Source organism: Mastigoproctus giganteus, chromosome 1, assembly GCF_048544385.1.
Source record: "Mastigoproctus giganteus isolate SK-2022 chromosome 1, ASM4854438v1, whole genome shotgun sequence".
Taxonomy (NCBI): domain Eukaryota; kingdom Metazoa; phylum Arthropoda; class Arachnida; order Uropygi; family Thelyphonidae; genus Mastigoproctus; species Mastigoproctus giganteus.
The window spans coordinates 65,453,558-65,471,083 of NC_143575.1; the positions used below are offsets into that span (position 1 = coordinate 65,453,558).

Sequence of the window (17,526 nt, forward strand, 5' to 3'; positions counted from 1 at the left end):
CCTGCTACACACTTTTGCAGTTTTAAAGCAGTTTCAGCACTTGGCTGCTTTTGCAGCCAAGTGCTGAAACTGCTTTAAAGAGTTAATAACCTAGCATCACCCCCCCCCCCCCCCCCTCACTCTCAAAACCGTATTGGAAGACAGAAAAAATATAACAGATGGTTTAACTGTATTAAGCTATACAAGCTCCTTGATCCTTGGAAATTATTTCCAGCAAAATACAAACACGAACAGAACTGTCATATAAAACCTTCAAGGTGCATTTTAGTCACAGTAGCTCTTGCGCCAAGAACTCGTAAATCAGTCAATCAAGCTCTACCTAGATTCTTCTAAAATGAGTCCTCAAGGTCTATGCAGTACTCAAGGTGTGGCCTGACCATCGCCTTATCCTTATCCCTGCTAGCAAAATTCCTGTATATCATTCACAGCATCCCATCAGCTGCTCTGGCAGCCTGTCTGCACTGCTCAGAAAACTTTATATCTGGCTGCACAATTGCCTCCAGGTCTTTTTATTCTCCACTAAACTGAATGTCATATTGCATGGTTGGTAGGTTACCTTGGGGTTACTGCTACCCATATGCAGTATTTTGCATTTGTCAACGTTAAACTTCAGATGCCATTTCTTGGGCCATCTGCCCAACTTTTCTAGATCCTGTTGCAGTAGTTTACTGTCATTAACATCTCTGTCAACCTTTGTACCATCTGCAAACTTGAACATTAAGCCTGATATACCTTCATCATTGAGGCGCCTCCGTAGCCAGGTGGGAAGGAGCAACAGTGCATAGCACACGCTTCTTGATTAGACCGGGGTTCGAGCCCGTCACCACCAAATACAGAGGATGCGGAAAGGTCAGAGAATGACCACCGCATATCCCGGAGCAAATGGCCTTAGTTGCTAATGCTCCTAAAAACCCAGTAACCTTCATCATTATCATTAATAAATATAGAAAATAACAATATCTACCAACACTGAACCCTGGGGGATTCCAGTAATAACATTAGTCCACAAAGAACAGTGTCCATTGATTACCACTCTGTCTTCTCCCACTCAACCCTTTATGTATAGCAGCAACTTGCCCTTAATGCCATACTGCTTCAATTTGTATAGCAGTCTTTCATGCACAACAGTATCAAAAGCATCCCTGAAATATAAATATGTGATATCAAAATTATTTTTTGCATCAAATTCTTTGTGATCACATCATAGTATCAATCAAATTGGTTAGAGAAGATTTCCTCTTTACAAACCCATGTTGTGTCTGAATTATAATTGCAGTCTTGTTTCTTTAACCAGTGACTCGATTATTTTCTCCGGAACAGAAGTTATACTAACAGGTCTGTAATTACTTGTTTCATTCTTTGTGAATTGAGGATACATTAGCACATGCATTGGTCTCCCCTGAATCCAAGGATGCTCCCTTCCACCACAGGTGTCTTTCTTATCTTTAACTTGAAAAATTTCTCCCCTTTTGCTCTCAGTAATTACAAAATCATTTAGATCCCTGTTAGAGTTTGATAAACTTCTGGCCTCCACCTCTCTACAGAATTCCTCATGTGTGAATGTAGATGCAAATACTCATTCAGTTTGTCAGCTACTTGAGAACGATCATCAATAGTCAAACCATCGATATCGCGGACCAATCTGATTCATCCCTTTTCTTCTTGAGTTTACATAAGTAAAGAAGTCTTTGCTGTTTTTCCTTGTATACTTTGCCAAAGGTTTCTTGTAATCTGCATTCACTTGCATGATCTCCTTTGTGACTTTATTACAGACTAGCTTATATCTACCATAGGCTTCTGTGTTGCATGATAATTTATATGCATCACATGTATTTTTCTTTTCTGCCACATGTGTCATTAGTTCATAAGACATCCATTTAAATCTTGAACAGTATTTCTTAGTTAGTTTGAAAAGGCTAGTAGCTTCCAAGATATTAATTCCTTGAATGCTTCCCATTTAGAATTTGCTGTTGGTAACATCATCAGTTGGTCCCACTGTATAGAATTTAAAAACTGTCTGAAATCCCCATAGTCACCTTTACAAAAGCAAAAACCCTTCCTTTACCCCTGATGGTAGTTACATCTTTAAGTAAATCCTCCATTAGTACTCTGATCTCTGCCACCTAGTGGTTCCTTTATCTGAAGATTCTTAATGCACGAGTAGTCACTGCTGATAATCAGATCAAGAGCTCCCTCTGGTTACCTCTCAAACATGCTGCTGTAGAAAACAGTAATCCAATAAATTCACAAAAGTCTTATTCATATGTGAGTGTCCAACCCACTAGTTCAGTCAATATCTGGAAAGTTAAAATCTTCCATTATAAGACATCTGATTTCCCCTGCACATGATATTTCTCTGTATAATTGTTTGTTACGCTCATTAGGCCTATAAAACACTCCTACTCTCATTTTTGCTTTACCACTGCTGATGTCACACCAAACTCCAAATCCAAACCCAAATGTCACACCAAACTGACTCAATGTTGCACTGGCCACCGATGTCAACTAGATGTAGCCTAGATTTTAGATTTATACTTGTTATACCGAGTTTAACAGACTTGGTGTTAATGATCCATTAGAAACTAGAAGAATATAATTTCAACAAAATAATTTTGAACTTTCCAAAGTCTTCATCAGACATATGACTCCACTGCTATCTGGATAGTGGTTAAATGGGAATTGGTATAACACTGGATTATTTATTGCATTTTATTCTCAGCACAACTAGAGTAGTTTTATGTGCGTGATGTGTTAGGACAGTGCTTCATAATTTATTGAAATTAAAAACTGATAAAACCCAGTGGTGCCAGATGATTATAAATAATTGATTTTTTTTAATAGACAAATCAGAGATGCTGGGTTAGAGTAAAAGACTAAAAGTTGCTGTTTAAGTAATTAATGCATTTCTTAATGTGACCTTATAATTACATTTGTATAATTAAATGGAGAAAATTTTTTTTGAAGTTACCTAAATATTAGTGAAAAACCAAAATTGAACTAGAGGTTGTCAAAATTGAACCTTTTAATAACCTCTGACATGCTAAACAAAACCTAATAAACAAATGAAGTTATTTTAGCAGTGATTGCCATATGTTTTCAACAGTGAACTTACTAATGATCTTTAATAATTTTTGCACTTTTCAGATTTGTTTGGTGCCTTATTACCAGTTACTGTTCAACAAGCTGTGCAGGCCTTTGAAGTGAGAAAGGTTGATTTAGTAAATACTGAAATTGGAAAACTGCGAGAACAAACTCAACTTTTAAATGGGTAAGAATGGCATTTGGAAATTATCACAGGTGTATGTAATGAATGGTAGGATGTCTAAATGTTTCTATTAGCATTCTTAGGGCTTTGATGTTTTTATATTGGTTTCAATTTTATAACAAATCTGGGAAATGCATGTAGATCCTTGCATTCAGTTTCCTTTGAAATACTTATCCCACCATTGAGTGCTGTCAAAAGTCAGTTATTGAAACGAAACTTGGTCGTACAACAATAATGTTTACTGCAACACCTTAAATGCTTCTGAATATATTTTTTTTCTTATTTTTCTTGGTTGCCCAGCAGTATTAGAGGGCATTACAGTAAACCCCCGCTATTCGCGGGGGTTATGTTCCTGCTATTCGCGGGGGTTATGTTCCTGAGAAATGCCGCGAATACCAAAAATGCAAATACAGTAATACCCCGACTTACGCGAACTCGGAGTTACGCGGTTCTTGATTTTTTCGTTTGGCAACACTGCCGCCCACTGTCTTCAAGGTCATTTTTCATGTGCTATCGATATACGGTGCGACGGCGGAGAGTGAGAGCGAAAGATGAATAAAATTCAACTTTGCTGCCGCATGAGCTGCACACATATACAAGAATTTGCATTCCAACTGTCATATTTATATGTGTGCGTTCGAATTCGTGCTCAACTTTTGTCGGAAATTACATCATTTTCAAGAATAAAAAAACTTTCCAGGCTTTAAGGTTTCCAAAGACCGACTGACAATGATGGTCAGCGGGAATGCAGCTGGTGACTGCAAGTTAAAGCCTCTCTTAATTTATCGCTCTGAAAATCCAAGAGTTTTATAAAATATATCTAAAATTAGCTTACCAGTGATTTGGAAGTCAAATCATAAAGCTTGGGTGACAGCTTCCGTTTTTTGAGGACTGGTTTGGTCACCACTTCATACCCAAAGTCGAACGTTATTGCAAGTCTAAACAGATTCCATTTAAATTGATCCTTCTTATTAACAATGCATCCGGTCACCCTCCTGCCACCCTAATTAATTTCGACCGACGTGTGAAAGTTGTGTTTTTGCCTCCAAACACAACCAGCTTGCTTCAACCAATGGACTAGGGAGTCATCAAAACATTCAGGCTACTACACGAGGCGTTCATTTGCACGTCTGAATGAAGCTATGAGACAAAATAGTGAGATATCTGTTAAAGACTTTTGGGAACAATTCAACGTTTCAGATGCCGTAAGAATCATTGAAGAATCTTGGGATGAAATTCATAAAAAAACATTGAATGGTGTCTGGAAGAAACTTTGTCCATTTTTTTTCAAAAACGAGACGAAAACAACGCCAGAAACTGATCATGTCGCTCATATGATAGAAATTGTTAATCTTGCCAGGCAGTTAGATTTGGAAGTCAGTGGTGATGATGTCAACGAGCTGTTGGATTCACATAGTGAATCCAACTGCAGTTGTATAAATAACTGCAATTTTATTAAATGTTTTAAACAAATTCTTTTAAACAATGAATGATCTCATGGAGATTCGTGAGCAAAATGTCACTGAATTATCCGACACTTCAGACCCAGTTCCACCAGAAAAACACATGACAATTGCAAGCTTGACAGAAGGTCTCAGCTCAATTGAAAAGGGCTTAAAAATTTTAGAAAACAGACTCCAACGAAGAACGCATTATAGCTACAAAGCAAGGAATCAAAAATTATTAGCTTGCTACGAAGAAATTCTGCGTGAAAAAAAGAAGGCACTGTGTCGTCAGATGAATTTGTTAGATTTTATGAAGCCATCGACATCGAAATAATAACTTTTTTACGTAACTCATTTATTTTTTTAATACATAATTTGTATTAATATGTATAAATAACTGAAATTTTATTAAATATTTTTATTTTAAACTAGTGTTTTTGTTAGTCCTTGGCCCCAATTAAACAAAATTTATATGTATTTATATGCAATTTTCGTTGGACCCACCTATCGCGTAACTTCGGGGTATTACTGTACTGAGTTATGGCTCCCATAGTAATAAAGGGGTTCTGTTCCAAAGTATGAAATATATAAGAAAAACTAGTCTAAAATTTTGTCTAAGTATTATATGTACCTTCATTATATGACTATGTACATAGACAGTACATAGTGAAATGCAAGCATATGGGCCAACCGGGCTAGCCAGGTGGGTAAAGCGCCTGCCTGGCAATCCAAAGGTCGCGGGTTCGAATCCCGCCTCGGGCTTGGATCAGAGTACTGCAAAAACCTTGGGAGGTGCATTATGGCCACAGAAGCCGACGCGCCAACAACTACAAAAAAAAAAAAAAAAAAAAAGCAAGCCTATGGCATCGAAATGAAAATAAGAAACAAATATAATATTAAATGTAATATTTATTAAAAATTTCAAACAAGCGCCTTTGCTAGCTAAAAAAGTTATCCCACCAGTGCTGTCACCAGTTTCGTTAAAGTGTTGATAAAGGAGTTTTGCCTTTTCACGAATGATGAGTGAACTTAACGGAATTTTATTTTGAGTTCGGTCTTATATCCACAGATTTAAAACCTTTTCCATTTTTTCTAATTTAACATCACAAGTTACAGAGAAAATTTTTGAAGCAATTAGCGCGTTTTCACGGACACTACGGCGGATTTTTTCTTCCGATTTGTTGATTGATCGTGCCGTTGACTCATTGATTTTATAATGTTTTCCCACTGAGGAGACACTTTCACCATTAGAAATTTTATCTAATAACTCAATTTTATTCACTAATGTCATCACCTTTAATCTTTTCATATTTCTCTTGTTATTAGTAGCTATATTTTTGTACGGGTTAGAAAGAACTTGTCCACAATAAAGTCACTTTCTTCCATTAATGCACTCGAAAAAGGCCGACCAGGCTAGCCAGGTGGGTAAAGTGCCTGCCTGCCTGGCAACCCAAAGGCCGTGGGTTCGAATCCCGCCTCGGGCATGGATCAAAGTACTGCAAAAACCTTGGGAGGTGCACTATGGCCACAGAAGCCGATGCGCCAACAACTACCAAACCAAGCCAACCAAGCACTCGAAAAAGTCTGTTTTATACTGCAGAATGGTAGATTTATCACTTTTGTAAGCATATCAATTTATAAATTTATTCAATTTATAAGCATATAAATTAAAAGCAAACGATGAAACCTTCCATGACAAGTGCATAACACATACTGAACAAGGATTAGCGAGAAACATCCACTCTCCCGATTTTGCCACCCCTCTCCCCCCGCCCACTGAGCGCTGTTTTGACTGGAAAAGATAATTTTAGCCACACCCATGTTTTTTTATTGCAGAAAATGTTCATGGTGCTTTAAAATTCACAATTTTTTAGTTTTCATTTTAAATTAAATCAGCCACCACGAATACAGATACCGCGAATAGGGGGGTTTACTGTATTTCAAAAATCAAAACATAACTTTTAAAAACATTGGAAAAGAATTAGAAAAATAATCTTTTTTTTTTTCTTTTTTTTTTTAATGATTATTATTCTTCATTATGATTACTTCATTTTTAGATGTGTTTACACATGTGCACGCACGCCTTCTCCACTGCATCCATCTATTCACAAGTATCAACTTGAATCCCAGTTGATGGATTTCCCCAAAATTTTATATTTTGGCCTTTTAAAAATATTTGTCAAGCCATTTGAAATTTCATTAAAATCATACAAATAGAAATCCACAATTATTTCTTTTTTCCATACAATTTGTATGTAAATGAGAAATTCAGATTAAATGTAGTTTTAATGCAGTGTTTTAGCTTTAGACAGTCCATGCATACTTCATGTATTGTTATGTAAGAATTGTGAATATGGTATCACTTTTGAGAGAGAGAGAGAGAGAGAGAGAAAGAAAGAAAGAGAGAGAAGTGGCTTAAAAAGTATATGGGAGAAGAATAATAAATATTTTCATCCCTTTCTACTGCAGGCTATTCCCTCCCAAGTTTCATGGAGTGGTAAGAGTATCTTTTCTTTATACACTGCACAATTTCCTCTAAAAACGATTCCTTAAAGGCCCTTAGGAAAGAGAAAAAAAAAATCTTTGTATGTTATTCTCTTACTTTTAGTATTATTATTATTCATTATTATTTAAGTTATAATTAAACTGAATAGCTGAACTTGGAGAGAGTAAAACTATAAAGTTTTACTTTATAGTTATAATCTTAGTAACTGATAAGGAGATAACTGTATTTGCTATTCAGTTTATTAATCACGGAAAAAGAAAAAAAATTGAACATGCCTGAAGTGTAATTGCACCGTGGACATTAACTAACTTGTTGATCTAATGCTGTTTTCTACATCTATATATGCATATTGCTTTATTCACTTTAATCAACTTTTTTAAGGATCAGCTAGACCTTCTTTAACCAAAATTGAACAAGAAAAGCCGACAGGCATAATCTTCTCCGATTTTAAATTCTGTTTATTTGCTGCAAACTTATAAACTGTCCCCAATCACAGATAAGTGATGGCAGCACTTACTGGACAAGTTTAACATACTTTTAAATGTTATTTGAAATAACCTTGAAAATCGTGTGTGTGTGTGTGTGTGTGTGTGTGTGTGTGTGTGTGTGTGTGTGTGTGCACGTGCGCGCATGTTTACACACACACACACACACACACACACACACAGTAGACTCGATTTTCTGGGATAGATGGCAAGAAAAAAAAATCGCAGATAATTGATTTCCCAGTTAATCCAAAAATACAGAAGTCCCTGACATACGTAAGAGATACGTTCCAGGACTTTTTATGTAAGTCGAGTTTTGCGTAACTCGGGAATGACTAATAACATATTGCTACTATATTATTATTGAGAAATCTGAATTTGTCAATAATAATAATAATAATAATATAATTATTATAGATCCAAATCGATCGCTTTCCTTTTTTTTTTTTTTTTTTATAGAACCTATAGTACTTAGTATTGTGCTTCGGTTGGAGGGTGAGAAGACGAAAGAAGATATTTGTTGACATTGGACGTGAACTTCTGTAGATTGTAATTTTCAGGAAATACGTATGAAGGAAGTTGGTTCCAGAAAACGGCAGTTGAATGAATAAATGAGGGAGATGAAAAGTTGGTTCTCTGGGTTTGAAGTTGGACAGTAAATGGATGTTGGCTGGTGGCGGCACGTGTTTGGACTGTTTTGAAAGAGAGAGCGGAAATTATAGAAGCCAGTTCAGAAGGACAGTGCCCATGGAAGTATCTGTAGAAGAGGCATGCAGCAGAAACAGTACATCTGTGAAAAAGCGAGTGGAGAGACTCTGTTAGGGATGAATCATTAATTAACCTAACTGCCTTCTTCTGAATGGAATCAAGAAGCCTGAGAGAGGTTTTGGCAGGCACCACCCCAAATGTGGGAACAATATTCCATGGCTGGGCGGATTTGCGATTTATACAGAGTGAGCAGCTGTTTGGAAGAAAAGTAACGCCGAGAGCGAAAGAGAAAACCAAGTTTTTAAGATGCAGAGGAAGCAATATTTGTAATGTGCTTGTGCCAAGAGAGATTAGAAGTCAGTGTAATCCCCAAAAGAGATATATCATTTTGCCTAGAAATCGGAGTGTCACTAAAGATAAGTATAGGAGCAGAATAATCCTTTTTGCGAGATATAAGACAAGACTCAGTTTTAGAAGGGTTGAAATCAACTAAGTTGTCTTTGCCCCACTGGAGAATTACTTGAAGATCGGCATTTAAGGAATTGGTAGCAGATTTTCGAGAAGTTGAAGCTGATTGAGCAGGACAGGGTTTCTCAAAATGGAACGTGGTATGCAATGTGCTATCATCGGCAAAACTATGGATAGGATTTCCAGTCAATGGAAGAAAGTCATTAATATACAAGAGGAAAAGAGTGGGGGAAGGAACTGAACCTTAGGGGACACCGGCATTTGTGGAGAAGTTAGAAGACAGAGAGCCATCTACCATCACCCTCAGTAAGTGATCAGAGAGAAAACTGGATAACCAATTACTAAAAACAGTTGGCAAACCATAAGATGGAAGCTTGTTTAGAAGACCTTTATGCCAAACACGATCAAAAGCCTTTGAGATGTCAAGAGCAACTACTTGTGTTTCACCGAACCTTTCCACTGAATTAGTCCATAAATGGGTAACATAAGCCAGAATATCACCAGTGGATCGACACTGACGGAATCCATACTGGCGATCGTTGATCAGACGGAACATTTCTATGTAGTTTAAGAGTTGGCGGTTAATTGATTTCTCCATTACTTTAGAAAGAGTAGAAGTGATTGCAATGGGACAATAATTGGATGGGAGGGATTTGTCACCCTTTTTAGGAACTGGCTGAATATGAGCAAATTTCCATGCAGAAGGAAAAACACCTTTGGAATAAAAAGTGAAAAAAGGCGGCAAAGAATAGGAGTAAGTTCAGGAGTACAGGTTTCGAGAACAAGTGGAGAAATACCATCAGGACCTGGAGCTTTCTTAGCATCAAGATTCATCAAAATCCGTCTGATATCCTTTTGACGGAAGACCACAGGAGGCATTGAATGGAGCGTGTTAGGAATGGTGGGAGGTGTTTTACCAAGATCATTAATACACAAGCTCGAAGAAAAATGGGATGCTAGCAGGTCAGCTTTATCCTTGGCTGAAGTGACAATAGAACCATCTGGTTTGGACAGAGGTGGGAGCAGAGATGGGCAAAAGTTGCGGCCAATAGCTTTGGCAAGAGACCAGAATGCTCGGCTATCATTAGGGCAAGAAGCAAGTTTTCTACTCTTAGCCTGTTCAAACTCTACTTTGGACTGATTAATAACTGCTTTACAATTGTTGCGAGCTTTGGTGTAGGCAGAAAATGAAACTGAAGAATTAGAAACAAGCCAATTACGATATGCAACATTCTTCTCTTGAACAGCCTTAGCACATTTATTGGAAAACCAAGGTTTAGATAAAGGACGAGATTTTAAAGTGGAGTGTGGGATAAAGGATTCCATTCCTGTCAAAGAATAATTTCATTGACACGATCTGAGCAAACGTTGACATCAGAAGTTTTGAAACAGTAATCCGACCAAGGAAAAGAAGAAAAGAAGTCTCGCAGGTCATGCCATTTTGCATTCTTGTAATGCCAAACAAAACGAGGTTGGGAATAGCCATGAGATAAAGGTTCCATTGGAGAAGAGACAATCACCAGGTTGTGATCTGAAGTGCCTAAGGGAGCTCTCACTTCAACCTTGTACTTAGAAGGGTTGTTTGTGAGAAAAAGATCAAGCGTATTGGCTGTATGATTAGGATTGTCCGGTATTCTTGTAGGTAAATGAACAATCTGTGCTAGGTCGTTAGTAATTGCAAAAGCCTCAGCATCTCAACCTGCTGGGTCGGTGTGACTAGAAAATGGAATCCAGCTGAAGTTGTGAACATTAAAATCACCAAGGAAAATTACTTCACTGTTAGGAAAGTTGGACTGGAGAAAGTCAAGTTGCAAAGAGCTCCAAGTGATTAGTGGAGTTGGGAGAACGGTAGAGACAACAGATGAATTTGACAGAATGAGGTAGAGAGATTTTAAGCCAGATAAGATCAAAGAGAGGAGATTCAAAATTGCCAAGTCTCTGACAGGGAATATCAGAACTTACATATGCACAAGTACCACCTTTGAGGCGAAAGGAATCATACAGCGAATAATTTGGGCATCTGAGATGAGCAGTAGTTGAATCAACCGATAACTGAGATTCTGTTATAAAAAGTACATGGGGTTTCGCAGACTGAAAGTGGAAATGGACATCGTTGAGATTAGAATTGAGACCACGTATATTTGTGAAATGAATTAGGAAGTGCTTGGGAGGTTTAGATCTTTTCGCAGATAAGCTTGCTCTATTAGTTTGGCAATTCATGGTGTATTCAATGGTAAGAAAAAGTGGGTGGGACATGCTGTATGAAGTAATGAAATTTTTGGATATGGTGTACATGTGGTAAGAATATACCCAGATCCTTGACATAACGTGGCTTCGACAATGCTCCCTGCATATACACTACTTGGACTCCCTCCAGTCACTATCTGGCAGAGTAGAGGTAGCAAGATTATACACTAGCCGATCTGGAAGCCTCCTAGAGAGTTACCAATAGGTTCAGTCCGGTGTACTAACTAGCGGCCGGCCTGCGAACACCATTTTAGATCTGAACCCTCGAAATGTAAGGAATATTGGATCTCGCCACGACGTTCATCATAACCTCAAAAGTCATCAATCATACTGCATGATGGAAGAGATAGGGAAGGGTTGACCGGAACTTAGCTCTAGAGACTAAACATGGGTTCCACCACTTCGAGCCTCCAATAAGCACAGTGGTGGTATTTCACCGGTTGATGAGTCATCTACCACCTAGTACTGCCTGGTAACATAGAGGGTCGGTGTTCCTCCATGTGGTGTGGCCGCCACACCTCGACCCTTGCTTACGTTGGTTAACACCTGGGTGGTGGTCACCCACCATGTACTTGTGCGTGGAGGTTATACCCAGGATTACTAACAGTCCCACCCTCGTGAAGTTGCAAGCAGAGAATTTGGCTGTCAAAGACCGTCCACACTTCGCCGAAATTGGGTCCACTTGACTTGAGTGTCACCCGAATATCAGTTCCATCAGTGTTTTAGACTCCCAAGTAGCAAGTACAGCTTGTCTGGCATATCTGAGAGAATGTCTGTGACGACCTCAAGGGACCAAAGATTTACTAGTACCACTGTCACTTATTTTCTTGGTTGGCACCATGATAATGGTCAAAATGAAATTTTCTGTAAAGAACTTCACAGGGTTAAGGTGAAAACTCACTATTATCACCCCACAAAAGTTCACATTTTACCAAAGCACATTTCTGGAGGTCACTACTATAAAACAATAAAAACAATTTGCACTTTCTGGGTTATTGGGCTTTTCTGTTAGTGCAATTCATTATAAACTAAAATTATAAAAAAAAAAAAAAAGGTTAACATAGGTTGCAGTATTCATGGAAATAATTTGAAATACATGCACTGAGATGCATGTATTCTGTAAAAGAATTCTTTTGTTGTACTATGTGATCACAAGCTTTCTTGAAATTGACAAGAATAGTTGCTCTCTTGAATGCACATGGTCAGTGCTGATTTATTCATTTAGTTTTCTAAATATATCTGTTCTTATAGCTGTCACCAAATTATAAGTCCTGTGTTGCATTATAAGTATAAGCTTATAATTAATGTTTAATGTTCTTAATCTCATGGTAATATTAATATAATTAAATTTGTAATGTAATTTGTTTAATGCCAATTGTTTAATTAACGGCTCCCTATATTATTTAATGTCATCTTATTTTGTTCTTTAATGTCTTATGTTATTTAATACCTCTTATCTGTAAACTTTTGGCCATGAAGGGAAAGTGCAACACTATTTAACCTTTTAACCAGTTACAATCAAAGGTTGTGGCAATAAAAATTTTCTCTCTCTCTCATTATTATAGCAGTTATCCTTGTTATTTTGTTGCAGACAGTTTCCAAATTGTTGCAATTTTGTACAGAAATATAATCCTACAACCTTTATTATTAAGCATTTTTTTTTTTTTTTACAAATTTTAGTCAAGTTTGTAAAAGGTTTTCCCAATGCAACAAGTACTGAAGTCATAATCAATATAATTATGTTTATAAACAATATTGAAATAAAATAAATAAATTGACAAGTAAGCTTTATCTTTCCTGGTATATTTTTAAACAGTGAAAAGTTTTGAAGGAAACAAAGTCACAAAAGTGATCATTTGACACAAACAAAAACTGGATACAACTTCACTTTACATGCCAGTTTGTAGAGTGGACATGATCGTTGGTTTTAGTTTTGGTTTGCTTCAGCCAGATTTAAGTACTGTTAAGAACATATAAAATGAAAGCAAATGTTTTTTTACATTTCCTACTGGCATATGTGATCTATCCATTTCACTGTATTACACTTATTAGTTATTGTTTTATTAATTTGGAAGAAGCATTCCAGTGAGCTCCAGAAAAAAGGTACAGCTACATTAGAAACTTTTAGAATTCTGATTTGTAAAAGTCAGCAGTTCAAGAAGGGAGTTAGTTAAGTCAGCTTAGCTAACTCCCTTCTTGCAATCTTTCTACGTGACCATCTTGAGGTTTCTTCACTTACCTCTGATGGATGTTTTTATTTCCTCATTTGTAATATGGTCTTGTCATTTCTTTCAGCTGTTAATTCCATTTATTTTTCTTGAAATTCTCATTTATGAAGAGTCTACTTTTTATAAGTCCCTTTATTTCTTTCACGGCTCTCAAGTCATTTAAAAAGTGTGTTGTAAACATCTTATTTTGTTATTTAGCTGTGTGTTTTGTTTTTTTTTTTTTTTAAATTTGGTCTACACTTAATTTTTTTGCTTTCTCTAAACTTTGATAAATTTGTATTAGCTGCAAGGTTTTCTACAACCTTTATCTAAATTATTCAGCGATTCTTAAAGATCTTTCAAGCTACTGTTTAACAATGTTTATCTGCCTATAGTAATGATCCAATTTTTACATTTCCTGTAAATAACTTTTGTCAGTAATTTACATTCATTTGTTAAACGGACCATTAAATTTGTAAAAAGAAATGACAATAATCTTATTCTAAGTTTAACCCGAAACCATTTTCTTAGTGCCTTCATCAATTCTCATAACAGATGTTTCATTTTTTTTTTTAGAAACGTTTTCAGTTAAACCTCGTTAATTCAAAGGGACCAAAATATGTCCATTTTGATTTGAATGGGTTTGAAGTATACATACAGGTTCATAATATGCTGACATTAATTAATCAAGTTAAATTTTAGTCACTGTCATTAATAATACTATGCAAAATGCTTTTAATTCTCATTTAAAATGGACATTCGTGAATATATATGGTTAATGGGTTAATTTAATCAACATGAAAAAGATAACATTTGTGCTATAAAGGAATTCGGTAAATTTCTTGCACATGTAACAGTATTGCTATGTTTCATTTATAATGTATAACTCTACATACCTTCTATAAACATGGACAAGTGTCCATGTTTTGGATTTTATCTGCTGTTCTGTTTAATATTTGTCATTCAAGCAAAAAAGGGAAATATTTCTCCCTTTTTTGCATCATCAAAAAAGGGAGAAATTGCTCTTATTGATGACCTAGCAATCAGTTTACCTTGTTTTAGAACAGCTCAGGGTGATAGACAGAAGAATGTTCAGTGCTTGAGTATAGCTGAAAAATATGTTTGATTGCAATTGTGAGATTTAAATTGGCGGAATTAAATCTGTTTGTTTATTTATTTTTTTGCCTTACGCTTTGTTTATATAAATAAGTTGCTGTAGATGTTTTTATATCTTTCATCTTTTAACTTGGCTTGGTAAAGTAAAGCTCCAAGTAGTTTCGTGGTTAACCTCTTTCATAAGTAAAGACAATTTACACACACAAAAATTAAATTTAATTTCACCAAGGTAAAATTTTACAACTGTAATTAAATATATTATTAAGGCTACCCACCTGTGCTGACTTTTCACTCAGCTGTTCTGAGGTAAGTTTTCTGTGACTAAGGCAACTATTTGAGCACTTTGTTATGAAGTGAGCAGCAGTGCTAGAAGGGAAAATTGCCCTTCTTTTTTCTTCTATTGCCCTTCTTTTTTTTAGGATGGATTAAAAGTACAGAGCAAATAATAATCCAGAATATGGTTACTCTCTCTCTTTAAAAGGTTTGTGCAGTTCTGCATAATAGACAACATGGCAATTGTTTTAATATTTATTTATTTATTTATTTTTTTTATGAAAACTCCAAACACGAGAGGTATTAGAACCTATAGTACTTAATACCATGCATGGGTTGGAGGTTGAGAAGATGACAGAAGATATTTGTTGATATTGGACTTGAACTTCTATAGTTAGACTAATTTTCAGGTAATGAAGGAAGATTGTTCCAGAAAATGGCAGTTGAATGAATAAATGAGGAAGATGAAAAGTTGGTTCTGTGAGTTTTCAAGTTGGACAGTAAATGGATATTGGCTGGTGACGGCACATGTTTGGACTGTTTTGAAAGAGAGAGTGGGAATTATAGAAGCCAATTCAGAAGAACAGTGCCTGTGGAAATATCTGTAGAAAAAGCATGCAGCACAAACAGAACATCTCTGAGACAGAGAGGAGAGACTCTTTAGAGATGAGTCATTAACTAACCTACTTGCCCTCTTCTGAATGGAATCTAGAAGCCTGAGAGGTTTGCAGACACCGTCCCAGATGGGGGAACAATATTCCATTGTAGGACAGATTTCCAATTTGTACAGAGTGAACAGCTCTTTGGAAGAAAAGTAATGCTGAGAGTGAAAGAGAAAACCAAGTGTTTTAGATGTAGAGGAATCAATGTTTGTAATGTGCTTCTGCCAAAAGAGATTAGAAGTCAGAGTAATCCCCAAAAAAGATATATCATCTTACATAGAAATCAGTGTCACCAAAGATAAGCATAGGAGCTGAAGAATCCTTTTTGCGAGATATAAAACAGGACTAAGTTTTAAAAGGATTGAAATAAACTAAGTTGTCTTTGCCCCACTGGAGAATTACCTGGATATTGGCATTTAAGGAATTGGAAGTGGATATTCGAGAAGTTGAAGCTGATTGAGCAGGACGAGGTTTCTCAAACTGGAAAGTGGAATGCAATGTGCTATCATCAGTAAAACTATGGATAGGATTTCCAGTCAATTGAAGAATGGTCACTAATAAATAAGAGGAAAAAGAGTGGGGAAAAGAACTGAACCTTGGGAGATGCCAACATTAGTGGAGAAGTTAGAAGACAGAGAACCATCACCCTCAGTGAGTGGCCAGAGAAAAAACTGGATAACCAATTACAAAAAACAGTTAATAAGCCAGAATATCACCAGAGGATTGACACTGACAGAATCCATACTGGCAATCATTGATCAGACGGAAGGTTTCTGGATAGTTTAGGAGTTGGCAGTTAACTGATTTCTCCATTACTTTAGAAAAAGTTGGGGTAATTGAATGGGAGTGATTTGTCACCCTTTTTAGGAACTGGCTGGATATGAGAATTTCCAAGCAGAAGGAAAAACATCTTTGGAATAAGAAAGTGAAAAAAGCAGCGAAGAACAGGAGTAAGTTCAGGAGTACAAGTTTTGAGAACAATCAGGACCTGGAGCTTTCTTAGCATCAAGATTTGTCAAAATAATTCTAGCATCCTTTTGATGGAAGGCCACAGGAGGCATTGAATGGGGAGTGTGTTGGGAATGGTGGGAGGTGTTTTATGAAGATCATTAATACTTGAGTTGGGGGGGAAATGGGATGCTAGCAGGTCAGCTTTATCCTTGGCTGAAGTGACAATAGAACCATCTGGTTTTGATAGAGGTGAGAGTAGAGATGGGCAAAAGTTGCAGCCAATAGCTTTGGCAAGAAATCAGAATGCTCAGCTACCATTAGGGCAAGAAGCAAATTTTCTACTCTTTGCCTGTTCACAGTCTAGTTTGGACTGATTAATAACTGCTTTACAATTTTTGTGAACTTTGGTGTAGGCAGAAAATGAAACTGAAGAATTAGAAACAAGCCAATTACGATATGCAACATTCTTCTCTTGAACAGCCTTAGCACATTTATTGGAAAACCAAGGTTTAGATAAAGGACGAGATTTTAAAGTGGAGTGTGGGATAAAGGATTCCATTCCTGTCAAAGAATAATTTCATTGACACGATCTGAGCAAACGTTGACATCAGAAGTTTTGAAACAGTAATCTGACCGAGGAAAAGAAGAAAAGAAATCTCGCAGGTCATCCCATTTTGCATTCTTGTAATGCCAAACAACACTAAGTTGAGAATTGCCATGAGATAAAGGCCTCCATTGGAGAAGAGACAAACACCAAGTTGTGATCTGAGGTGCCTAAAGGACCACTCATTTCGACCATTTACTTAGAAAGGTTGTTTGTGAGAAAAAGATCAAGCATGTTGACTCTACGGTTGGTTGTTGATTGTCCAGTATTCTAGTAGGTAAATGAACAGTCTGCGTGAGGTCATTAGTCAATTAGCAATTGACTCCAGTCCAACTGTTAGGAAAATTGGACTGGAGAGAGTCAAGTTACAAGGAGTTCCAAATGATTAGTGGAGTTGGGAGAATGGTAGACACAACAGATGAAGTAGAGATTTGAAGCCAGAGAAGTTTGAAAAGAGGAGATTCCCAGTTACCAAGTCTCTCACAAGGAATATCTAAACGGACATATGCATAAGTACCACCTTTGAGACAAAAGGAATCATACAGCGAATAATTTGGGCAACAGTTATCAGTTGATTCAACAGTGGTTG

At 36.7% G+C, this 17,526-nt stretch overlaps 1 protein-coding gene across 1 annotated transcript in view; it reads left to right on the forward strand.

Moving 5' to 3' along the window:
* The window catches only part of ALiX (programmed cell death 6-interacting protein-like protein AliX), a 262,161-nt gene that overhangs the window by 174,931 nt on the left and 69,704 nt on the right, over positions 1–17,526 (forward strand). Inside the window, exon 9 of the mRNA XM_090373269.1 lies at positions 3,145–3,268. Within this exon, the coding sequence (XP_090229395.1) occupies positions 3,145–3,268 (124 nt within the window). The remainder of the gene's footprint in view (positions 1–3,144; positions 3,269–17,526) is intronic.